At 41.1% G+C, this 27,115-nt stretch overlaps 1 protein-coding gene across 3 annotated transcripts in view; it reads right to left on the bottom strand.

Moving 5' to 3' along the window:
- The window catches only part of LOC143933864 (uncharacterized), a 41,576-nt gene extending 15,603 nt beyond the window's left edge, over positions 1 to 25,973 (bottom strand). The window contains exons 1-8 of one of the 3 annotated variants that reach the window (XM_077456960.1): positions 25,810 to 25,868; positions 25,222 to 25,265; positions 19,813 to 19,922; positions 17,266 to 17,405; positions 15,986 to 16,208; positions 12,938 to 13,060; positions 8,814 to 9,033; positions 7,918 to 8,065 (exon numbers count right to left, since the gene is read on the bottom strand). In XM_077456960.1, coding sequence (XP_077313086.1) covers positions 7,918 to 8,065; positions 8,814 to 9,033; positions 12,938 to 13,060; positions 15,986 to 16,208; positions 17,266 to 17,343 — 792 coding nt within the window. In that variant the 5' untranslated portion in view covers positions 17,344 to 17,405; positions 19,813 to 19,922; positions 25,222 to 25,265; positions 25,810 to 25,868. Of the gene's footprint in view, positions 1 to 7,917; positions 8,066 to 8,813; positions 9,034 to 12,937; positions 13,061 to 15,985; positions 16,209 to 17,265; positions 17,406 to 19,812; positions 19,923 to 25,221; positions 25,266 to 25,809 lie in introns of all 3 variants that reach the window. The other 2 variants (XM_077456958.1, XM_077456959.1) reach the window with 2 other exon arrangements.
- Between the last annotated feature and the right edge of the window lie 1,142 nt (positions 25,974 to 27,115).

Raw genomic sequence — 27,115 nt, 5'->3', positions numbered from 1 at the left:
TACACCATATTATTGTCCCTCACGTGGATAGCCAGTCTGGTAACGGCCCTAAAAAGAACCTTTATTGTATAACTAGATTAATTTACTAGGGCTGTTACTGATTAAAAGTTTTGTGTTTGATTAAACGATTTTTTTAAAACGATTAATTGACAAATTTTGTTTAATTATAACGCACATACAGATCCAACTACTTTTAGCTGATCTCCTTGCATTGCAACTCTGCATTAGTCAGTGGTAAATGTGGTATACACTATATACAATCACTCGACACTAGTTCGTTTCCACAATCCATGACTTCATAGTTCACACAAATACGTTTTAAATTCAAACTGTAGCACTGACGTAAGTAATTTTTTTTCCACAGTAGTGTGACAATCCCTCCACCTCCGGTCTAACTAATCACTCTCATCTTATGGTATGGACCCCTGTGCAAACAGGTGGTCATGCAAGCGGGTATCAAAAGGGTTAACATGGACCATAAACTTCTCTCACGTCTCCTTAGATCTCAGCAAGGATGCCAGGTTATGGTTAGAAAGAAACCGCTTAAGTATAAGATTACATTTTTGTGTTCAAACACAAACTACTTACATAAAGATGATAAAAACACAGCATGTAAAGCCGACAATCGTGTTAATTCCGTAGGGCAGCAGCGGGTGACGTCATGCTCCTCCCCCGTTTGTGTTACGTTCAATCAGAACTTCGATGTCACCGGACTCCTCCCCTTCCCTTATTAGCAGACGGAGGCACTTGGGGAAGGGGGGAGAAGACCAGTGACATTGATGTCTGTGACATCACCGGATCTCCGATGAAACTCCCTGAAGACCCCGGAAGCCGGCAGAGAGGTGAATTTTGATCGATCAAAAAATGAATTGAGTTACTTACCCCGCTCTAATATTTTAATCTTTGTTTTGTATCTATTAAATGACAGGTTACTAGTACTGTCCCGAACACAGTTTAGCACCCATAGGGGTGTTCGGGAATATATTTAGGTTCATCATCTTTGAATTACTTGAATTGGCAGTATATAAATATATGAAGATAATATTTATATTACTTTTGTGTATTGTCTCCACAATGGATGTATTAATAACCTCCCGATCGTTACCTTTATTATCCCTATTATAATTGAGATAATTAATATGGTTTTCTTTATATTATATTTTTTATTATTTTTGGATACTATTATCTATGTATCTAAATACTGTAACTGATATGTTATTTAGTCATAATTTCTGTCATTTGTCTTGATAAAAATTTAAACTTTAATAAAAACTATTGATTAAAAAAAAAAATGAATTAAGGATCTAATCTTTGATTTCCACAGCCCTATAATTTACCTTTCGGTTGACATCTTCTTCAAGATACAATGCCTCATATAGACACTCACTGTCTGACAAGAAGTCTCCTCGCCAACATAGTTGTTCCCCCTACTTACTCCTTGATCGGACCCGTGATGGTGTTCAATGCAGCATGTGATATATGGCTGAGCGGTTCGCCATCACAGATCACCTCGGTTCTGGTGGTAGGTATCGGACACCTTGGTCCGAAGTATGTTATGTTTTGGTCAGTTTGAAGGTTCTCCCTTCAAATTACCAATGTTGGTTGGTTCAATGTTGGTTTCTATTTTTTTGGTTTTATTGGTTTACATCTTATGATTACAGAAAATTTAATTTCACAATTCAAATGTACTATATGCTCCTTCATACTGTTGGTGAACATAAAAAATTTTTGACACTGCTTGACGGGTATAAATGCTGGAATCTAGCTGCTTCACTGAGACTTCACACCTTGTGTATGAGAGTTCTCGCACCCACTTCCACCTACCCCCCTCCTTTGATGGCTTACTATGGCACTTAAAATAATATCCCATAATGTTCGAGGTTTTAACCTTCCTCAGAAGTGCAAAAAGGCTTTTTGCCATTATAAAAGTCTGGGAGCTGATATCCTGCTACTGTTAGAGACCCAGTTCTCAGTCTGTAATCATCCCCAATATTTTGACAAAGCCTTCAAACAATTTTATTGCACCACTCATACAGCTAAGTCCTGTGGAGTTGCCATATTTATACTCATATTTATAATCATCCAAAGCACGATACAGGGCCGTGCTACCACTATAGCCTCTGTTCATGCACCAAATGAGGCCCAGGCGTCATCTTTTCTGACGCTTCTTTGACACCCTAGATCAGGGGGGCTCTAACTGGTGGCCCTCCAGCTGTTGCGAAACTACAAGTCCCATTATGCCTCTGCCTGAAGGAGTCATGCTTGTAACTGTCAGCCTTACAATGCCCATGAAGCACATCCTCTACCACATTGTGGACAGCCCATAAGGCGGTCATGCAGGGTCACCTTATTTACCTAGCATCTAAAAAGAATAGAACTAAACTGGCAGATCTACGTTCCCTTACAAAGACACTGGATTGTTTGTACTACCGCTATAACCAATCACCCACCCCAACCTCTTCAAACAAATCAATTCTAAAAAATGCGCATTAGACGCATTACTTTCAGAAGATACGGAAAGGGCTTTGAGATGGTCCAAGGCTAAATTCTTGCTGTTTAGTAACCATATGGTTAAACCACCTCATGTATATAAACTGCGTAACTCTTCTGGCTCTTTGGTATCTCACCCCAATGACATTCTTGGTATTTTTATCAACTACTACCAAAAACTATTTTCAAAACCAGTGATGGCTGCCGACCCGGCCTCTCAAGCTAGGTTTTCCAAATTAACATTACCCACTCTGTCTGCCCAGCAACTGGAAACCTTGAACGTTCTGTGCACTAGTCAAAAAATTGCAGACATTAACCCTTTGGGACGTATTTGTCCCATGTTTTTAATTGCCTGTATCATCTGATTAAGAACTTAAAATACTTTTTTTTGGTTTGAGTCAAAATATTAGTTCTTAACAAATGGATCTAACTTTTTGCCAGTTATTTCATGAAATGGCTTAGTTACAGCAACTGAAGTGTACGAACTTAAAAAAAAATATTTAAAAAAATTGTCGGTAATCTTATGGTCCTCAAAGGGTTAAGTCCGTTAAATCATCCACAGCCCCTGGCCCAGATGGCAATACCACCACTTACTATAAAAAATTCTCCTCCACACTGACCCCAAAACTAGTCACTCTCTATAACCACATTTTGGAAGGCCAACACTTTCCATCAGAGATGCTTTTGGCCAATATGTCCCTTACCCTGAAACCTCACAAGGATCATTCCACCCCCCAAAACTTTCGACCCATCTCAGTCATCAATAATGACTTAAAAATATTTGGCAGGTTGCTGGCAGACAGACTGGCCTCGGTGATAACCACACTTATTTCCCCAAACCAAACTGGCTTCATACTGGGGAAACAAATTACCAATAGTATTAGGTTGGTTATGAAAATTATCCAAGCCACCATAAACTCTGCGCAGGTACTACTCCTCAGCCTTGACATACAAAAAGCATTTGATAATGTAAGCTGGTCATACCTTGATCACCTACTACATAGATTTGGTATTACAGGAGCTTTCATAGAAGGTTTTCACACCCTATATCAAGACCCCCAAATAAGTATCAGGTTACCGGGCAATTATTCCCAATTCCTTTCACTTTATAGAGGCATGAGACAGGGCTGTCTGGGGTTATATTAAGGGACCCAAAGAATTCAAACTTAGCCTTTATGCAGATGATGTTCTCCTGTTCCTGACAAACCCCCTAATTGCACTGCCAAATTGAATGTCTCTTCTAGACTCTTTCCAATCATTTTCGGGTCTGGGGTGAATATAAGTGCACCGCTATGCCAATCAACATATCTAACAATTTAGCAAATTCCCTGCAACAACACTTTGATTTCTCCTGGTGCACTCACACCCACTTTCCAAGATTTTTTCTGCAACAATTATAGCCCAATAGTTGCCCATATAAAAACCATTTTAAAAACCTGGTCTACATACCGAATCTCCTTTTTGGGTAGAATAACAGCCATCAAAATGATGATTTTATCCAAAATACTATTTTTCTTTCCAATCTACATCTCCTATATAGATGTATATAAGTCCTATATAGATTCCATTCAAAGGGACATTAATAAATTTGTATGGCATGCCAAACACCTGAGATTTAATAAATCTTTGCTGTACAGACCCCAACCTCTCGGAGGTTTGGGCCTCCCAGATTTATGGCGTTATTATTTAGCAGCCAGACTCACCCAAACCGCCCAATGGCATGGCCTAGTAGCTTATATTTCATGGTTACGTTTTGAAACGCACTCGGTCAGGGGCGTACCTAGAGCATTTGGCACCCGGGGCGGATCCTATATCTGGCACCCCCCCCCCCACCATAAAATGTAAAAACACCCACCGTGTCCCCTGCATACCTCTGCATCCTTCAATATCTTTTTGTCACTACTGTGTACCCCCCCTCTCCACAACTGCACCTCTGGACCCCTTTAAATTACACAGCACCCTGCACCTCTGGACCCCTTTACATTACACAGCACCCTGCACCTCTGGACCCCTTTACATTACACAGCAGCCTGCACCTCTGGACCCCTTTACATTACACAGCTCTTGTACCACTGGACCCCTTTACATAACATAGCACCCTGAACCTCATGACCCCTTTACATTACACAGCCCTTGTACCCATGGATCCCTTTACATTACACAGCACCCTGAACCTCTGGACCCCTTTACATTACACAGCCCTTGTACCTCTGGACCCCTTTACATTACACAGCACCCTGCACCTCTGCACCCCTTTACATTACACAGCCCCTCACAGCTCTGGACCCTCTGCATGTTACACAGATCCCCTACAGTGCAGACCCCCCTCCCTACCATACAGACCCCCATCTACAGTGTAGACCCCCCTACAGTACAGAATCCTCCCCTACAGTGCAGACCCTCCTACAGTACAGACCCCTCCACCCTATAGCGCAGACCCCCCCCCCCTACAGTGCAGACCCTCCTACAGTACAGACCCACCCCCCTACAGCGCAGACCCCCCTACAGTACAGACTCCCCTACAGTACAGAATCCTCACCTACAGTACAGACCCCCCTACAGTGCAGAATCTTCCCCTACAGTACAGACCCCCCCTACAGTGCAGGACCCCTTCTACAGTGCAGGACCCCTTCTACAGTGCAGGACCCCCTACAGTGCAGGAACCCTTCTACAGTGCAGGACCCCTTCTACAGTGCAGACCCCCCTACAGTGCAGACCCCCCTACAGTGCAGACCCCCCTACAGTGCAGGACCCCTTCTACAGTGCAGGACCCCTTCTACAGTGCAGGACCTCCCCTACAGTGCAGGACCCCTTCTACAGTGCAGGACCCCCCTACAGTGCAGGACCCCTTCTACAGTGCAGACCCCCTACAGTGCAGGACCCCCCTACAGTGCAGGACCCCTTATACAGTGCAGGACCCCTTCTACAGTGCACGACCCCTATAGTGCATGACCCCTTCTACAGTGCAGGACCCCTTCTACAGTGCAGGACCCCCCTACAGTGCAGGACCTCCCCTACAGTGCAGGACCCCTTCTACAGTGCAGGACCCCCTACAGTGCAGGACCCCCTACAGTGCAGGACCCCCCCTACAGTGCAGGACCCACCACAGTAAAGAACCCCCCTACAGTGCAGGACCCCCCTACAGTGCAGGACCCCCCCTGCAGACCCCCTACAGTGCAGGACCCCCCTACAGTGCAGGACCCCCTACAGTGCAGGACCCCCCTACAGTGCAGGACCCACCACAGTAAAGAACCCCTAGTGTACCTGGAGCCCAAGGCAGCGGCATTGCAGGGGGGAGGTGCGAGCAGCACCCGAGTGAAGTGTCACCTGTCGGCTCAGTGATCCGGAACCCGGCGCAATAATCCCCTTCTCTCTGTAGTCACGTGACTCACATCGCGCCGTTCTGATCAGTCTCGGGCAGCGGCTGTCACTCACAGCCGAGCAGAGTGAAGCCGCCTCCCCCTCCTCGTCTACACAGTGCTGTGCATAGAGGAGGGGGAGGCGGCTTCACTCTGCTCGGCTGTGAGCGACAGCCGCTGCCCGAGACTGATCAGAACTGCCGCGCGACGCGACCACAGAGAGAAGGGGAGCCGGGTCCCGGATCACTGAGCCGGCAGATGTCACTCCACTCGGGTGCTGCTCGCACCCCCCCCCCTGCAATGCCGCCCACTGCCAGTGCCTCGGGCTCCTCACGGCGCTGTCTGACACTTCAGTTGCGGAGAGGGGAGGGGGGGGCGCTGGCCTGACACCCCCCCAGTGTGTGGCACCCGGGGCGGCACGCCCCCCGCCCCCCCACTTAGTACGCCCCTGCACTCGGTGTTCCCCTATCACCTTCCTGGTTTGTTGTGATCTAGATCCATAAGAGTGTGTAATATAGTTCCCCTTAACAATATCATGGGCCAATCTCTTCATCTGTGGTCCCTCTACCACGGCAATTAGCCTCCCCACTTGCTCCCCTTTACTCCTTCATAGACGATCCCGACTTTCCCCCAGTTTTTCAACATAGGGACAGTGTGGTCAGATAGAGCTCTAAAGGCCTAACCACCTTTGCAGCTTTCAAAGTTGGCACGCACTTTAAATCGTTCGCCCAACTCCAAACCGAACACCAAATACCTTCCTCTGAACACTATCAATATCTCCAAATACGGCACTTTTATCTTAGTAAAGTTACACTATCGTCCCGCACTCAGAACACTCAATTTGAACTTATCTGCAAACACTCTTCCAGAGATAGAGGAGTAATCTCACGCATATACAAGATTCTTAATGAAGCATCTCTGGACCAAAAAACTAGCCCAATGACCAGCTGGGAGATGGAGACTAATCTCACATTCTCACCCCCAGAGTGGGAAGAGATGTTGGAAGACATGTATAAAAACACGAGATCTATATCTACTCGTGAAACTGCAATTAAATTACATACCAGATGGTATTTGACACCTACTAAGCTTCACACCCTGTTCCCAGCTATATCTCCCCTTTGCTTTCACGGCTGCCCTGAATCAGGTTCTTTCCTCCACATTTTTTGGAGCTGCAAACACCGTAAACCAATTTGACAACAGACAGCCGCAAGGGCATCCAGGATAGCTGGTAACCTGCTTACATTTACAGTACAGATATGCATTTTTTTTTGTACCACCATCCCAGACGTTCCCGTTCCATGTCAGACACTGATACACACTTTTTGTAGCCATTCATTGGGTGACTGCTTTGAATTGGCATTTCCACCTGGTCAAAGGTTTTGGCCCGGATGGAGACAATTAAACTTTGGGAAATGGGAGCGCTGGGACGTTCCATTCTGATCCCACTTCTGAGTTTGGTGTTAAAGACAATATTTCTGCATTAAAACTACATTTGCATTTACCTGTGAAGTCTGTATATGTTTTATTTGCTTACCACTACACGTATGTCAATGAATCTTCCAATAAAAACCTTTGTAAACAATAAACTACTTCAATAGCTGCAAAGACTATCAGGAGTTTCCCATTCACAGAGGACTGTGAATGAATGATGTGGAATGACTTGCATTTTGGCCTCCTTGATATATGCGTACAATAATTTGGTGTTTTCTTTGAAATACTTTTCTTATAAAAGTTTATTATAACTATATTGGTGGCGCTACTGGTGGTAAAGCTACAGCATCAAATTTTATTCGGCCACCAGACTTGTGACGGTTACCAAGAAAGATCTTAATTTGGTAATCACATTGTTTCATTATACTCACAAGTGATTGGCTAGAAATTATACCTTTCTTAAATTGGTCCATTACAAGACTAGCATGGTACGAATTTGCAGAAGAGAACCTCGACATGAATTGGCTAAGGCTAAAATAAAATAATCTACTAGATATTGAAGATAAAGATAAATGTGTGGATAAGTGTGAAACACAAACTCCAAAACCCATGTTGGAGAGATTTTTTTTTTTACCTTTGTGACTGTATTCCCCTCTACTTGTCCTCCTCTCTCCTTATCCATGGCTGTCAATTCCTCTTTCAGCTGCGCTGGCTCAGGCCTAGGGTGCAGAACAGGGTTCCAGCCAGGAAAAGCTTCCTTTTGAACCGTCTTAAAGTCAGTGCTAATGATCATGGACAAAGAAGAAGATAGTTTACAGATAATTGTTGTGCATGCTCATGTTATCCTCCCTTTTTCCCCCTCAAATGGTATATTTACTGTATGTATCTCTCACTTCAATGCAGAGAATAGTAAGTCAGTCGTTTGGCTCTTTTTGGTAAATGTTTATTTTAAAGCTGAACTCCGGTCAGGGTTAAAAACAAATAGTATGTACCCCCTTGAAGAGCAATGTTGAAATGCTTCCTTAATCTAGGGGAAGGGCCTTCATTCCTGCACTGTATGTGAAGACACCGAAGGCATTTCATATTTTGGGAGCAGAGGAGAGCACTGGCTGCTGATAAGTAAGTAAACCTCTCCTGTATTAAATACGCATTTAAGAATTGCTATATGGAGGAGGAAAAGGGGTGGGTGCTGGTAGGTCGCATGGTACTAATATTTTATGGCTTAATGGAACTTTAAGATAATCAAGGTGCTTTATTCAATAATTATGCACACTCTGTGTACCTGGAAACATAATTTCTATATTATCTGCAGAGAGTATATCACTGCAAAAGATCCAGTTAAAAAGCTGCTTTCCGATTATTGCTAAAATTCTTTACAAGCAGCAGCATAACCCAAATGCCTGTGTAGACTGACACATATTCATGGTCCTATTAAACTGGCCTGGTGCCCAAGCATTGAACATAGCTTGGACCTAAAGTGCATATATGCATCTATACATACTGTATATCTTCACACATCCAGTTTCTAACCTATAAAATGGGTTTACTGTCAGGTTATTGGTGGGTGGGTGTGCCAGCTTGCTTGGTTCCATGGGATAATAGTTGGAGAAGTCACTCTGGTACTTAGTCACAGCCTCTAATGGTGGTCGCTTGATGATACGTTTTGGCAACGGTTCCTTGGGTTCTTTAATCTTTTCCAATGGCAGAGGATGGTAAGTAGATTGATGTGTTGTCTTCATGTAATGCTCTCCTGGAAGTAAAAACAATTACTGGAACTAATAAAACAATACTAAAAGCTGAAAGTACCCTGCCCATTCAGTAATAAACGCTGTAGTAATGAAGAGTGGTCACCTTTGTTTTTTGTTTTTTTGTGACACAGACTTGCAAAAGCAGATTTTACCAGCAAGCTAACTGAATATGTCCTGCTGTTTACTAGATGGCTGTAGGTTGAGGAAGAACCTTCCATGTTACCTCAAAGGGAGGCCCAGGGGATTTACAATTTTTTTTGCAATTAAAGATATGAAGAGGAATTTAGATAAATACCAAGATGTAGCATTAGAATGTTACTCCTGCCACTGGCTGATCATTAAGCTATATTTGTGGAACACGGCAGGGTCTTCATCAATGCTGGTCAAATTTCTACATGGCTCTATAAACTCTCTTATTAAATCCTAAAAGACAGAGCAGCTGCTATTGAGAGACTTTTCTTTTATTGGCAATGCACTTAAAATAGCTGTCCTTCTTACATAGTTAGTCTGATTGAAAAATGACACGAGTTCAACCAATAACCTTCTTCAGGAAATTGTTAATTCTCTATAAATATAGTACTTTGCAGTAAGATTTTGCTTTAAAAAGCATATTTTATTCAGGAGCGCATGTGAACAAGTGGAGAGCTCGTTTAACCACTTGCGGGCCATTCATGTATCATTATACGGCCGCTGTTTGATATCAAATACCAGGGTTATGGCAGCAGACAGCTGCCATAAACCCAGTATCTTTTTAAACAGCAGGCGGTCCGCTTTCAGATAAAAGTGGTCTCTGCAGCAGATTCCACAGGTCTCTGCTGCTTACGGGAGCTGTCGGTAGCGGCGGAGACAATTGGGTTTTTTCTTCTGAGAGACATGGAGTCAAGTGAGGGAAAGATGACCCTCACTTGGCTCTATACCATTGGATGATGAAAGTGACGTCAAATGTCACTTCCGCCCAATGATCTTAAAGGGGAAAAAAATTGTAACTGAGCTCTGAGGTCTTTTTGACCTCAAAATCTCATGTTAAAAAAGGACCTGTCATGATTTTTTTCTATTACAAGGAATGTCCTTCTTACATAGTTCGTCTGGTTGAAAAAAGTCCATCTAGTTCAACCAATAACCTTCTTCAGGAAATTGTTAATTCTCTATAAATATAGTACTTTGTAGTAAGATTTTGCATTAAAAAGCATGTTTTATTCAGGAGGGCATGTGAACAAGTGGAGAGCTCATTTAACCACTTGCGGACCACCCGCCGTATAATGTATCATTATACAGCCGCTGTTTGATGTCAAATACCAGGGTTATGGCAGGAGATAGCTGCCATAGACCCTGTATCTTTTTTAACAGCAGGCGGTCTGCTTTCATATAAAAGTGTTTTCAGATTTACATTCCTTGTAATAGGAATAAAAGTGACCCAAACTTTTTTTTTTTAAATGGACAGTGTAAAAATAAAAAAGTTAAATATATAAAAAAAAATTTTTTCGATCGCCCTGTAACGCCAAGCTCGTGCACTGAAGCGAACGCATACATAAGTTGCTCCTGCATATCAAAATGGTGTTTAAACCATACATGTGAGCCATCGCCATTATCGTTAGAGTGACAGCAATAATTATAGCAAACAATCTCCTCTGTAACTCAAAACCGGTAACCTGTAGACATTTTTTTACTTTGCTTATGGAAATTCTTAAGGGTCAAAGTTTGTCTCCATTCCACGCATGGGCGCAATTTTGAAGCATGACATGTTGGGTATCAATTTACTCAGCATAACATTATTTTTTTTAAAAAAATAAAAAATTGGGCTAACTTTACTGCTGTTTTATTTTTTAATTCAAAAAATGTTTTTTTTTTCTCCCAAAAAATTGCGCTTGTAAGACTGTTGCGCAAATACAGTGTGACACAAAGTATTGCAGCGACAGCCGTTTTATTCTCTAGGGTGTCTGAAAAAATATATATAATGTTTGAGGGTTCTATGTAATTTTCTATCAAAATTTTTTTTTAATTTAAACTTGTAAACAACAGATCTCAAAAAAAGGCTCGGTCCTTAAGTTGTTAAAAAATTATTTAGAGTGATAAACATTTGAATGAGCATGTATTGCAATTAAGTGCAAATATACTCAACTGTAGTAAAAATGTTATTCCTGCTGAGATCTTCATGGATCATAAATACAGCATGTACACGAGTTATCCTTACAAAACCCCAAAAATCACAATACTAATACTTTGGTATTGTCAGCAGAGAAATGAAGGTAGTTATGTATAATGACATTTTCAACATCCCTATTACATAAGTTCCTGGTCCTACAGATCATATGCCTGCTAAATCTAGTGACTAATGGGGACAAGCACAACTGATTCACATTGGGAGGATGAAAGAGAATCCAGGTTTTCGTAGATTTTATATGACTAGAAGCAATCGGCACTGACATGCAAAAGTAGAATGGTAGCCACAAAGGCTGGACACATTTTTAAATGGTTGTATCAATGTAACTATTTTAACCAAATGGGCAAAAAAACTTTGGATTAAAATGGTCAACTGGAAAAGTAGAGATGGTAGATTCTTTTAATTTAACGGAGACACAGACAGCAATACAAAACTGACAGGTGTTCTAATCCCTCTCTACTCTAGCCAAAAACTACCATGCAATTTGGTGTGTACAGTCTAGTGCAAGTTGCAGCTCATTCAAATGAATGCACAGAGAAACAGAGCGCACACCAGCCCTAGTGCATTAAAGTTTATTTAACTCAGTAAAAGGTTAAAAAAGCCAGGTATGTCACTCACAAACATCCGTTGAGTAGTAGCATTGGTATTTACAGCCTCCACTGTTGCCTCCTTCCCCGATTTTAGGCTCCCTGCAGTAGCTAGCAGTACGGATGGTTAAGTACTCGGTTCGCTTGCTGGCTGCAGGTACACTCTCTCTCCACGCCTCACACGCACGGACCTGCCGGCTCTGGATGACGTCACTCGCAACGGGGGGCGGATCTCTCAACGTGTGTACTGACTCTGACGCTGGCTATAACTGTTCCCAAGACAACATGTTTCGGAGGCGTGGCCTCCTTCTTCAGAAAATTCAAATGAATGGGCTGCCAAATCGCATTGCATGGGATCGCACTTAATGATTGTGTATCTGTATGTCTACTTTAATGCGGTTCTTAAAGTAGTATTAACCCATCAGCATTTACAATCACTTACACAAAAAATTAAAGTCAGCAGCTGCATATACTGTAGCTGCTTACTTTAACAGACACTTATCAGTCCAGGAGTCCAGCACTGTCATCACCCAGGCCGGTTCTTCACCGGTCTTTGTGGAACCCCAGCACCGCCATCTTGCTTGTAGGAAGCTAGCTGTGACTTCTTGCTGTTTCACAGCTGGCTCCCCACTGTGCATGCACGAGACCTGCTCCCAGAAAGAAAACAAATTTGCAATGTTGAGAGAGGAGAAATTCTTATCCTGGCAGTTTACAACTTTCAGTGCTGCTGGCTCCTGTTCGCTCAGTGATGCTTCCCTGAACGCCTGGTCTTCACAGGAAAGAATCAGCAGTGGACAGTGCAGCCTTGAGTCAGTCTGTGCGCTTAGAGAAGGGAAGGAGGAAAGAGGGAGGAGCAGGTGAGTATCAGGCCATCCTAGACTATAGGTCTGTGTGTTTCTATAGATGCGCACAGTGTGGGAAGACAGTTGTAGTTCCGGCATGCAGGGGTGGCTACATTAGACATTGTAAAAGAAAGGAGTCACCCTGAAAGAGGAAACCTGGGGCAGTGACCATGGTATTAGCTTAAACTGATAAAGAATAAAAGATAAAGAAGCTGCATATTCAGTAAATAATTAAATCGGCTGCAAAAAAATCTTAAAAGGAAGGGTTAAATATAATTTTAAGGTCGTACTTGAAACTCTTGGTTGTGTCCTTTACCTTCCATGGTCAGGTGATCATGTGAAGCTTTCACTGGCTCTACTCTCTTCATCTTTTTTTCTACAAAATGCTCTTGGGTTGTAGTTTTCATGTCACACACGTCACCAGGGAAGAGAACAGCTCCTGTCAAACATGGGTAAGTGAAGATGCACAGTGGTATATAAATCTCAGAAATAACATTTTTTAAGTTTCTTCTTGGACCATATTGCTTAGCTTTGGCAAAATAAGGTATAATTAAATATTTAGTGCATTGTCAAGAAATCTTGACGAGCCCTTTGTGATTGCTGCAGGATAATTGGCATGTAGCTTTAGTCTCCCTGGATTCTCCTGTTCATCGATTGCTTGTTTGTGTAGTGTTCCGTAGAATAATTCTGCAGTAATAATATACATGTTCCTGTACATAATATACAATGCAGCCTGCTTCCACAGCAGAACAATCGGGGGTTTTACACCGGCAGATACTGTACAGGGGTCTGCGCAATTAAAGTTTTATTAAATACGTGATGGGATGGCTTGGTGAATTGTAAGTGTGGCATATAAAACTGCAATCCTCTCTACAGAATGATTTTTATAATATTGAAGGGTGAAGACAACGTAATTATCAAGTTTCTACCTGGTCCCTGTGATATCACCAGTATTTCTCACTCCGTCCTTCCTGAAGTGACAGAAATGGTGACAAATTCATGCTTCATTTTATTCTTGTGATGTGACATTGAAACTTGAAGACTTCAAATTTGGATTTTTAGGTGTACATTTCTAGTTATTCAAAGTTAATCAAATCAAAGTGCTTCCCTGAAGATGTTCCAATCTACCTGAAAACCTTTACGATTGTTTCACATACAGCGCAGAGAATGCCAACTAAAATGTATATCTATTCATTACATTATTCTGGAAATAATATGTCATATAGAATACAAACAATTGCTATTAATTCATAATTTTATAGTTTCCAACATTTAATGTACAGTATATTGCAATGGTTGATTACAAATATCAATTAATGTAGGTATGGCAGGGCCGTAAACATAATAAAGTGGCCTCATGGAATTGTGAGCCCTGGCACCCGGGTTGACACCTCATCCCTTTAAAACCAAACCCTTTTTGATTACATAAGTTCTTTGGCTGATTAAGGTGGTAACTAAACTCACTTGGTGCCTTATCTGCATTAAATAAGCCTCAGAACTTGTGTAATTTATATGTATTTGGGTTTAAAGGATGAGGTGGCAACCCTACCTGGCACCCCTTGTTAAAGTTAAATAATTGTTTCTCTGTTAAGGTTTTTTGTTACGGGGCAGTTTATGGCTCTCCTTTATCTGTTTCAGGTTCTGTTTCCATTTATCCAGGCAGATTCTAAGCTAGCAGCTGTCTAACCAAATCTGCTTGTTGCCCACCACTCTAGGATAGGTCAATGTTCTCTGAAGGGAAACTTACCTTTTTAATGTCTGCCTCCTGAGTTGATTTTCAGCAATCAGATCTTCAATCAAGACCAGCTGTTCCACCCACCCTGCCCTTAGTTGTGTCTATCCTTTGCTGGGGGTATTGTCACCCACTATTGTGGGTGGCTAGTGTGATTCAGGACTTTAATGGACTGCTACGTTCTGCTTGAGTCTTGACTGAGCTTTGATGTTTGTTATTTGCTTCAAATATTATGGATTTTTTATAATTATTTACAATATGGTATCAAAAAGTTTCAAGACTAGTTCTGTAACATGCCAACAGATGGCAGCACAAGGCTGCATGCACAGTCACAGGGGCCACTGACCTTCATAAGTCAGTGTGCCAAAAAACATCGTCCTGTGTACATCAGAAGCTGTGTAACTGGTGCTATTCTGAACACGTGCGATATCACATCTGCTATTTCATCATGGACAGCAAGTTAGAACAAACCGCAAACGAGTCACAAATTGCTCTGCAAAGAATCGCATGCAATTTGAACAAGAATGCGGTGCAATTCCGGTCTATACCGCATGCTATTTCCCCCACCGGTCCTTTGTGAGTGCTAGAAAGTGCCATCTAGTGGGCAGTTATTAAAAATGTTAGAACTCACACTAATACATATCTGGTCAAATGCAAAATTTGCATCGGTGTCCCAGTTCCACCGCTGATAGAAAATCACGGCTGCTGGAGGTGCTCAAAGGGCTGGAGGAGATGTCAGCTTGGGGGTGGACCACCAATACATCTCCTCCAACACTGCGGAGTTCTAACATTTTGAATAAACCGCCCACTAGATGGTGCTTTTTCCTTATATATATATATATACACACACACACACACACACACACACACACACACACACACAGGAGCGGTGAGTGAAATCGCATGTGATTTCGGACAGCAATTACACCACATTCCTGTTCAAATTGTATGCGATTCTTTGCAGTGTAATTTGCGCCCATTTATATTGTATTGACACAAATTGCACCGCAAAATATTGTTTTCGATATCGGGAGCATTGTCACGAGTAAGTGTACTCGTGAAATGCTTGTTATCAGTGCATCCCTACAATATGGTTCTGTTGCCTAGTAGGGCTGTGCAAATCTCAGCAATTAATAGACAAATATACAAATCATTTGGCAGGTAAAACATCTCATATATATATATTTCAACTGTGCATTTAGCTGTGTACAGGGGAGGACTTGGATCCTTTGGTCTGGTTGGCAAACACAGCCAAGGGGTCCGTTCATGATAGATTTCTGTGAGCTCTAGAAAACGTACGTATGCTCCAGCATTAGTTTATTTAAGGTTCTCAGTATGGTCACATAAAATTTCAGAGCAACAAATAAAATCTGTGTTGTAAGATTTCTTTTATCAGGTACTGTGATTGCAGGTCTGAATAGGAAGCAGATAGCAATCAAAGAATCACTGTATGTGGGTCCTACTCTGATTGCTGTCTAAATGATGGAGTATCTCAGAGCCACCAGACCAACATATCTTAACAGTACTGGTCTAGGAGGCAACTGGCCCCAACACCCCACCCCAGTCCTCCCCTGGCTGTGTGCCTGGTGTTCAGCTTTAGATTTTTGTATAGAGGTTTATCTTATGTGGTACCTGCTAGAGTTGGTAGTTCTCCATAATGTGGTTGTCTCTCTGTCTTCCATTGTTTAAATTGATCCCTGTTTGTGGTGGTATGGTGTGAACTTGCAGGAGGTGGAGGGTGCAGGTTGTCTGGTGGACGTGTAGGCATAGTTCTTTCTGCGTCCTTTGGAGGATAGTGTAGTCCATAAACAGTCTGTTTTAACAGGGATTCCTCTGGGCTCTGGTAATACCCCTCCTGTTGATGTAGTATTGAAAGAACTGTAAACTTCATAGAATATATGCATGTCCATATTAAATTACCTTTTACCAGTGCCACTTTTTATATTTTTCTGAACAGATCATTGAAATTACCTACCCTTGGAAAACAAATGGTCTTCTCTATTTACCTGTAAACTCAGTATATCTGTATAGTGAAAGCTATATAAAAATGTCTCCTCCAAAAGTTGGCAGTTTCATTGTGTTGGATTTGTAGAGGCGAGTCAATGGGGCTAACACAAAAAGCTGCTAATAATTTTAGATTGACAGATTAATAGTGCAGTCTAAAATCAGATTTTTTTGCTTTTCCTGCCCTTTCTATTTCTAAGAACTAACGTTCTACATATACTGTATAGTATAGTATTATATAATGCTTTATGCCATGTCAAGTTTACGTTTTGTAATATGCCTTTTTTCATGTTATGTCTGACTCACTCCATCATCTTCTCTTGCTTATTTAGTAACGTGATGCCGGGCAGGTTTATAGAAAAGTTCAACATTGTATCACAGATAGTCTTTGTTCTTTTATGTAGGTGAACCTACTTACCATTGAAAACTACAAACTACACCACAAATAAAAACTACAGTATCCCCACTGAGCAAATTGCTGTAGTCACTATCCAGAAAGGAAACCGTTCAGCACAGGATCTGGAAGATAACAGAAATCACTGTTTTAGAGGTGACTACTACAGTGATTTTCACCTTCTACAACGGTCCCTCAGGTTTGAGATGCACATACTTACATTAGTCCAAGCTGGATCAATGTAACTATGCAATAAGACATCAGATTTAAGGAAACTATCCTATTTCCAAAACTTTGCTACTGGTATTGATAGGTACTAACACCACAGATTCTTCACCAGCCCCACCAAGCAACCCATCAAAAAATATTACAATAGGCACCTAATACCTAGAACACAGGAGAAATAAAACATATCAACCACCCACTGTTTAGGTGTTTATTTTCCTAATTACTGAATCTCTAGTCAATAACAATTCTTTAATTAATAATGAAATGGATTGATTGACATACTTACAGGAGGAATACATAATTTTGGTCTTCCTTCAAGTGGTCTTGGTACAAATTCTGCTCTCTGAGTAGTGGCCAAGTTCATAGGAGGCAGGTTACGGGGTACAGGGGTATGAGGGGGTCTCTTACTGCTCCTAGGGGCCACATCTGTGTTGGGAATAACAGATAATAAGTAATAATATTAATAATAATACATTTTATTTATAAAGCCCTTTTCATCAAAAGATCTCAAAGTTCTACAGGTTAAAAAACAGTTCATACAACGAAGCAAACATCTAAAAACAAAAAAAAAAAACTGCTAAAAAGAAATGTCTTAAGACCTTTTTTAAAACAGTCAGTAGATTGAGGGGCCCTCAAACTGCCAGGTAGGGCATTCCACAAGTATACACAAAACCTAAAAATATTAGAATATTTTTAACTATCTTGGTGTATTTCTTATTACCAAATGATTTATTTTTACTTCCTGTCCCATGGAAATGTCCCTGAAGAATGACAAGTGTAGTGGAACAAGGGTTTACTAACCATGGCTAGTGACACCTGGCCTGGTCCCCTTTACCCTAGCACTTGATGGAACTTTAAGGGTGGATAGATCTTTTGCCAGTTATTGAGTTGTTAAGGAATGATAAACAGGGAAGGGTTAAAAGACAATATAGGCATAAGTATGTGTATAATCTGTAGTTACAGATGGTAGCTAGTTGTTCCATATGGAGGACCTTAAAAGGGAGAGGAAGGGAAATGGAGAAAGGAAAAGAGATCTAGTACCTATAGGACCCAATGCAATAATAAATATGGATCAATGAATATAAGTATGTAGTTTAAATTATGAGTAGAAGTATGTGTGCATTCAATAGGAAAATAATTTGGATTATTACAGTATGTTGGGCTGATTTTTTTTTAAATGCTTCCTCCCTTGCTTTTTTTTTACATTTTCTTATTTGTAAATTGAATTTGAATTTATTTAATTTCTTATGACTTGTAACTGAAAAATATTGTTAATAAACAGATACACTTAAGATAATGGAAATAAGAACAAAGAACATATCTTTTTTTTAAATTCTAAATATATAGATTCTGAAAGATTATTTTATTTTCTGTGCCTCTTATTATAAGTGTCCCCCATGACATTATTTATACGAGTCTCTATAACAGGATAACAACTTGGAAAATTAAGGAGTTCCACAATGTAGAAGCCACGTGATAGGTAGAAGGCTCCACTGAACCTATAGGACATTTATAAACCAATTCTTTTTTTTCCACCAAACATTCACCGGTGGTGAATAAGTCACTGCCATTTAAAACTTGTGCACCAGGAAAATTCATGTGCAGAGACTATTTGATAAATGCAGATTGACTGCTTTATAAATATGCCCGTAGGTGTTGTGTAGATGGAGAGACTTCTCAAAAGAATTAGCGGTCTCAGCTGGTGGTGTGCAGTATTAACTATTGATTACACGCTCTATTCTAAGCCCTTGTACACACGGTCAGACATTCCGACAACAAAATCCGTCAGATTTTGTCCGACGGATCTTGTCCGAAACTGGTGTTGCATACACACGGTCGGACAAAGTTGTTGGAAAATCTGATCGTTCAGAACGTGATGACATAATTTCGTTACGGCGGGACTACGTTCAGGCTAGTAGCCAATAGCTTTGGTCTAGGAATTTGATCGGAGCATGCGTGGCACTTTGTCCGATCGGAATTCTCTACACACAATCGGACAAAGTCCGATCGGATCATGTTGTCGGAAAGTTTTATAGCCCAGCTGTAAAACTTTGTCCGTCGGATATTCCGACGGAAACAGTCCGATGGAGCCCATACACAGTCGGATTATCTGACAACACGGTCCGATCGGACATTTTCCGTCGGAATGTCCGACCGTGTGTACAAGGGCTAAGACTGATCTGTCTTGGAAAACAGCTATTTCTTCAGTTAGAAAAGTATAGTATGTGCTGCTCAACTTAAAGCCTAAATCCAGGTTTTTGTATCTTTAATAAGTTAGTTTGGACCAAGCTGGTCCAAACAAACAATGTGCTTCAAACAGAAGAACCTGCTAGGAGTGCAGTATAAACTTAGTGTAGCATGAAATACAAATAGTATTTAGCGCTGTGTTCCGGCAACAGTATGGGGATTTCCTGTCCCATTTCTGAAACAAATTTGAACTGAGCTGTGCATTGCTTAGCCATTTACAGGAAGCTTTGTATTTTATAAATGAATACAGAGCTTCCTCTGATTGGCTAGGGTAAAGCGGCGGGTGGATGATGTCATGATCTCTACTTCAGTCAATCAGAGGAAGCCTTTTGTTCATTCATAACATTACAGGACTTACAGGAGTAGTGCTCAGCTCGACTAAATTTTTTCCCTGGAGTTAAGCTTTAATGTCAAAGTCTTCACAACATTTACAATGCAGATAATAATTATAAGGTGCAACTGAAAGATATTTGACTGTCAGACATTAACCCACCCACTTAACATGATCAACTACACAAACAATATAGATATAAATGCTCAGATTACATATTTGACATCAAGTACTTTATAGAAAGTAATCACTCACGCCCTGGTGCATTAAAGGTGGCCTTATAGTGGGTGATATAACAATCTTTGTTCGTCTGTCTTCGCTGAACTCTTTGTGGTTTCTTGCAGCCTTTATGATGTTTATGTCGCCTGTAAATAGACCAATATTTTCTACAGTGACTTTTAAAAATAATAAAAATTATAAATTAAATTTGCAACTAACGAGCAGAAATATACACCATATCCCATTTGGAATTAAAGTGTTACCCCAACATTTCATATTCCTGGTATGTGTCTGTGAAACCATGTATTTGTGTTAAAAAAAAAAATCCTGTTCTCTTTGTATTGCTTCCTTTGTGTGAAATACCCGGTGATCCTGCCAGTCCTCCTGCTTTCCAATTTGCCAGGGCATGGAAGCACATCCATCCCAGTGTGGTCAGTTTTCTTATTGCCAGTACAGTCTACATGTAATTCACAGCTCAGACTTGTGCTCACCCCCCCCCCCCTCACAGCCATTCTCTGGGAAGATCAATGTACTGCTGTTCTCTGCCTCATACTGGCTTGAGTTCTTCAAAGTATACTCCTGTCTGTGCATTTTACACTGGACTGGGCTTGTGCTCCATTCAAACTGCTGCTGACAGGTCTCCACCTCCTCTAGTTTCCTTCTGCCATCTTTTCAGGATTTTCTTCTACAAATTATGCCTTATTTCTTTGCCCATTGATGGTGTAACCCTTGCCCATATGTGTATGGAAGAGACACTATCCTGGCACCTGGCTTAATTTATAAGATGTTGAGAGTGAACACTACAATGTACATGCACTCTAGAAAATATTTGTACAACAAAAAACTGCTATTTTGGAAGAAGAAACATGTAAATTAGGCATATCTATAAGCCTGCATTCACAACTGTGTAATGCCTGAATGTACAGAAAATTACGTGATTTTGCATGCATTCACAAAATGCACAAAAGTGTATATAAAGGTGCATATAATGGAACTCCAAATGTGGCAAGCAAGACCTGCGGTTCAAATGAATGGGTTACAAGACACAAAAGACATGCAAAAATGTGAGGTGCGCTATAGCAGTGTGAGTGGGGGCATACATAAGTACTAAAATCACATTCATTATATTAGGTATTCATAAAAGTGAAAAAAGTGTCACGTTTAGCATAACCGATAATGGCCAAAGAGGGGAGGGGGTAATGATGTTGTTAGAGGGTTATGTCATGATATAATGGGAGTAAATATGAGCATTAAACTTCAGATTTAAGTAGTGTGAGATTGGGGTGATTAAACTCAAGTAGCAGGTGCATTTGCAATGAGCTGTGCCAGTCCAAACTGTAGTTTTAGGGCTTGGCAGCCCACTTTTATTGCGTAAAGGAAAAGTTCTCTTATACGCCAGTTGCTCACGCAGGGGTTTCTTCCACAAAACATGAACAAAAATACCAAGCTACCTGGCATACGTGTTGGCAGCACTGCTGCTCCTCTTACCAGTCCTTTGACTGTGTCATTCAGCTCTTTCACACACTTGGCTCTCTATCCTTCGGTTAGAGTGCTCTGCTGCAAGGCTCAACTCCGACCTAGGGTTTGGGGTTCCCCTGACACCCCTGATAGGAGCTAACTTAAATCCTGGAAACTGAGACCTGCTGGCTTGTGGCTGGGTCCTCTGACCCCTTGATGAGACCTCTGTCCTGTGGCTTCTGGCTGGGGCCCCCTGACCCCGGGTGAGACTTCCGTCTCCACACTGGAAGCGGTCTCCACAAATGAGAGCTTTGAGCAATTCTCAGACCTGACTATATAATGATCCTGCACACCATTAGCCATTGGCTCCCGCTGATTTCAATTAAATCAAATGACTCGGGGGCGGGGCAGAGTCCTGCATTTGGCCTCTATGGACGCTGAATGCCGGACTCAGGAGCGTGCTCGCAAGGTAACCCCCTTGGGAGCTGCAAGAGGTGCCAAAGGACCCCAGAAATGGATGTTCGGGGCCACTCTGTGCAAAACGAGCTGTACAGTGGAGGTATGACATGTTTGTTACTTATCACTTAGATAAGTAGAGTGGTGGTCAATTTGTTAAAGTGTTTGCTATTTTGTGATCTGTCATTGTTTGTGCGTAGTTTCCTTTGCTTCTGGGGTTATTTACTTTGAAGAGATCCCTAGAGGCAGCCAGATAACATCTTTAAGTCTATTGCTCTTATCACTCATTATCACACAGTTGGTTCACTTGAGTTATATTTGTCTACTATTCAGTTATACTGTTAATGTTTGTTCTATTCCTAAGAAATTTCACAGTAAAGACAATTTCTTTGTTTACTACCATCTGTGTCCTTTTACTTTGGCGTTTGCAATAACCTTATAGCCAGGTATGCCAGAGGGGCTGAGACTGTTCTTGGGGTTGAGAGGCAGAGTACAAAACTAAATATACTCAAGCGGCTCCTCCAGGGGTAGTTCTACATATGTATATACCAAAGAAAAATAAATACAGCGTTGTGACCCCAAATGTATTTAAAAGCAGCCAAGACAGCAAGGGACAAAGTTGAATTGCAAAATTTAAAGGGATATGTGCAGCTCTAAAGTGAAAATATCTATATCTACAGGATATTCAGGTGTGTGCATCAACCAGTGAAGATCAGTGTACCTTGAAAGGTCATACATCTACAGAACACTGTCAAAATATGTAGCCATGAGCATAAACATATAAATCTCAAACTGATATATAAACAGTGATCTAAATTCAAATCATGTGACAAAAAAGTGGAATAATCACAAAGGGAGAAAACGTGAGGAAAAAAAATCTAAATTATTCCACACAGGTGAAAAAACAAGTGTTCGAATGGAATCCAAAATGTAGGGTAAGTCCTTATGGTATTAAGGATCACATATGTAGAAGAGATAACACCACCAACTCTGAGAAGGCTCACCAGAACGTGTGGACTTAGTAAGGAGTATGCACAATAAGTCGACAAGGCTTGAGGTGTATATACACCAATCAAATGGAGCTTCCACGCCTCTTAATTCTGGCCGCAATAGGAGATGATCGCTCTGTACCTATTAGGGCCCAATGTTGTAATAACTTGTCAGGACTGGCAGCATTTCCATGAATAAAAAGCACTAACAGGAGTATTCAAGTAACGCAATGGCATCAGCAGGACTCATCCCAATGCGTTTCATCTAAACAGGCATCATCTGGGGTAGACCCCCAGATGATGTCTGTTACACGAATGGCATTGGGACGAGCTCTGCTGATGCCATTGCATTACTTTGACTGTCATTGAATACTCCTCTAAGCGCTTTTTATTCATGGAAATGCTACCAGTTATTACAGCATTGAGCCATATTAGGGATGGAGGAATGTTCTCCTATTGTGGCCAGGATTAAGAGGCGTGGAAGCTCCATTTCATTGGTGTATATACACCTCAAGCCTTGTCGACTCATTGGGCATACACCTTACTGAGTCCACACGTTCCGGTGAGCCTTCTCAAAGTCCGGTGGTGGTTATCTCCTCTACACACGTGATCCCTATGCGATCCTTGCTAATGCCATAAGGACTTACCCTCCTTTTTGGATTCCATTCGAACACTTGTTTTTTCACCTATGTGGACTCGCTTTTTCTTCATGTTTTCTCCCTGTATGGTTATTCCACGTTTTGTCAAATGATTTGAATTTAGATCACTGTTTATTTATATATCAGTTTTAGATTTATATGTTTATGCTCATGTTTACATGTTTTTATGGTATTCTGTAGATTTATGACCATTCAAGATACACTGATCTTCACTGGTTGATGTACACACCTGAATATCCTGTAGATATACAGATATTTTCACTTAATCGTTGCACATATCCCTTTAGATATGTATATACTATACCTGGTGGATCGCCCTGAAATCTGTTAATCATTGAAGTAAACACCACTACTCCAGTGATCTCCACTAGGTTCCGGGTCCCATGCTGTGCACCTGCCACGGCTGCATTGTGAACACAGGAGGTCAGCTTCTTCAGCACATGCTCTATTCAAAGAATGCCTTGCATTTACTGAATCGATGCAAAGTGTTCTCTGATTGTACTAGGTGGAGATTGGAGGTGGTGATGTGTTAGAGAACACAAGTGAAGATATCACTGGAGTAGTGGTGTTTACTTCAGTGATTTTCAGCTACCAAGGGCATCAGCCAGGTATAGTATGTACATAGTTACATTAGTCCAATCGGTATACTATAACCATACCTGGAATTCATCTTCAAAGCTCAATTAAAGCGCCTCAGGTTGCATAAAAAGTAAACAATGTGTTTTTAATGTGTTAAAAGTACTTTAGAACTTCAAGTTGCTCTGTGCTGATAGCTTGCTTAAGATCAGTGGTCCAAGTCAACACCCCCCCTGCACAATGCTCTAATCAGCAATGCTCACACTCCCAGGGCAGTGTTAGTGAACGAATGACCTTACTGGAGATATGGACCGCTGTGATATGTATGATCAGGATCTCCAGCACACTATCTGCACAGAGCACGTTTAACACATTAAAAAAATACAAATTTTTTACTTTTTTGCAGCCTTACTTTTTAACAAGAATAAAAAAAAAAACATGGCTTCAACTGGGTTTAAAGCATAGTTCACCTTTACCAAAAAAACTGCCTATGCTGATGAGGGACGTCTGTAGATAAAAATAAATTGTGCAGCTTTGACCAAAGTGGAATAATGTCTTTCCTATCAGTGTAGGCCCTTTACATACCTCATGAAGCTTGACTTGAAAACTCCTAGGATGTTGGTAAGGGAAGCCTAGCTATTACAAGTCACCTTCACATCACAGGATCAAGCTCTCTGATTCAAACCCCCTCACATGTGCCATTTCTAACCTGATGCAGTAGCTCTAAGCTCAGCATTTGGGCACTCGCTCCTGTGATGATAAAGGCAGGGGCAGACTGACAACTCATGGGGCCCCTGGACAATAGGAGATTATGGGGCCCCCAGGCAATCAGAGATTATGGGGCCACACAGTATACACAGACAAGTTTCTATTGGCTGAGAAGGTACTGGAGAGGTGAGGCAGCTATAATCTCAGGATTTTTAGACCAAAAGGATGTCGGTAAGGGACATTTCAGAAACGGATGTAAAAAAAAACGGATTTTTACATACTGTCCCTGGTTTTACTGAGGCTGGCAACCCTGATGGGTCCCCCTAGTGGCCCGGGGCCCTCGGGCAGTGCCGGAGTGGCCAAATGGTCAGTCCGCCCCTGGGTGAAGGTGAACATTAACAGTTAAAAGTCTTTTAGGAACACCCTTCGCAACATACTAGGAGTTTTCCAATCAGGCTTCATGAAGTATGTAAATACTACACCTATAGTAAGGGCATTGTATAGTAAAGGTTACACACGGGGGGATTATCCGGCGGACTTGAGTTTGCCGGACTTTTCCACCCGATTGTTTGATCGTGTGTACGCGGCATTAGATTCACCTTCATCTCCAACTCCAACTCCACCTCCATCTCCAAGGGCCTGTCTGATTGCAAATTGAAAGTGTTTAAGTTTGATCTCATATTATATTATTTTGAAAAAATCTATAGGAAAATTGTACAGGTGAGTTAAGCAATATAATGTATGTCCAGTGTAGCCCTTTTTAAAATTATTTTACTGTGGAGACATTGTATAACAACAACAAAAAGATTTGTAAAATCTATCATAAAAGATGTTAAATCGGGAGGAGTTTAATACAGAAATTTTAGAAAAGGCAAAAAGAACATTACTGTATTGTCATTCTAAATAAAAAGATCTGCCAGTGTATGGCCAACTCCCGCGGTGGTGTTAAATAGGTATTTTATATCTATTACTTTGTTATTATCTAAGTGAATGAAAATACAACTCTACTTCACCTAACACACAAGTAATCAAATTCATATAAGAAAGAACACTAAACAATGCTGTGTTCAGGATCTTATTTCATTCAATAAACTTGAACTTGAACTCTCCACCATTATGGTGTAAATTGTAAAGCATACAAAACAAGATATAACAAAAAAAAATGTATGTCTTATGTCTTATCTCACCCACAGTCGCACAGCTCACAGATACAGGACACTGCTGGGGCATCCATCTTCTGAAGTCCACTTTTAGAGAACGCCCCATCCCTGTTTTGTGTTGCCATGGTCCCCTGGACTTCTCTTGTCTTCTATGTTTGGAATGTGAAAGCCGGTTTTACCAGAACTGATTGAGCCATTGTGTGTCTGGGAGCCTGTGGTTTGTGTACCTGACAACCTTTCAGCAAGTTGTGACGCAGCACAGTCAGACCAGGTTCACACACAATGAGCCAGGGAAGGAGTAGTGTTTGGCCAGCAGGGCATAGAGATGGAATCACATTCTATTATATTGCTTTGCAGGAGCTAAATATTTAGAATAATGTTTGCAAAGGAATCTTAACCTGTGCGGAGCTAGTGTAATGTATAATACAGAAAAATACAAAATGCATGCTGTACTTTGCTTATTGTACCATCATAAAATCAACCAATTCTTAGATGTTATGGCTGCATTCTTTTTTTTAGGCTTTTCTCCTATATTTTCACTTTATTTTGATCCTGTGCTAGCGTGTCTTCACTCTATGGAGGAGTAATAGAGCCACCTTTGGACAGCAGCTTTGTCAGTCTGGAGAGAGGGGAGTATTAGACTAGCACATTGAGATGGACTTGACTGTTACGGCTTATTTAAGACATATTAAACCCGAAACCAATAATGTAATATAAGAAAAATCTGCAAGGAAAATAGGGAATAGAAGGCACCTGGGCCTTATGACACCAAAGGAGAGTAACACATAGGATAAAATAAAATTATATTTTTATTTGAAAATGTTGAAAATTTCCCCCGTAGACATCATAGTATCAGGAAATACTTGTAAATAAACTGAACAATGTAAACACACAATAGATAAAAAGTTTTTTTTAGATTTTTTTGGGGGCCTTTTGAACTCAGCATACAGTCCTTTTTCTCCCTGGGGACCTTTGACATCATATAACCTGCTGTATTTGTTAGACTCCATAAGCTATGCAATTACATTATATTATGACCTTGAGAACTTTCTTATGGGCAGCAATGTACAATTGTTTTTTTATATTTGTATACTTACTATATCTCTGTTTGAGCGTTTTCCTGATCCGTTCTCCAAGAGCAAAATAACCTGATAAAGACCATTAACCACTCCCCATCCAGACCAATTCGAAAATATCTCTCCTAAATGTAAAATTCATAATTTTTTTGCTAGAAAATTACATAGAACCCCCAAAACATTATATATAAATGTTTTTTTTTATAGCAAAGACCCTAGAGAATACAATGGTGGTCATTATTTATTTTTTTTGTTAA

The sequence above is a fragment of the Lithobates pipiens genome, unplaced genomic scaffold (genome assembly GCF_037356315.1).
Source record: "Lithobates pipiens isolate NorthernLeopardFrog02 unplaced genomic scaffold, aLitPip1_a1.2 Scaffold_27, whole genome shotgun sequence".
NCBI lineage: Eukaryota > Metazoa > Chordata > Amphibia > Anura > Ranidae > Lithobates > Lithobates pipiens.
The sequence above is the reverse complement of the archived record's forward strand: the minus strand, read 5'-3'. Positions and strand labels throughout refer to the sequence as shown.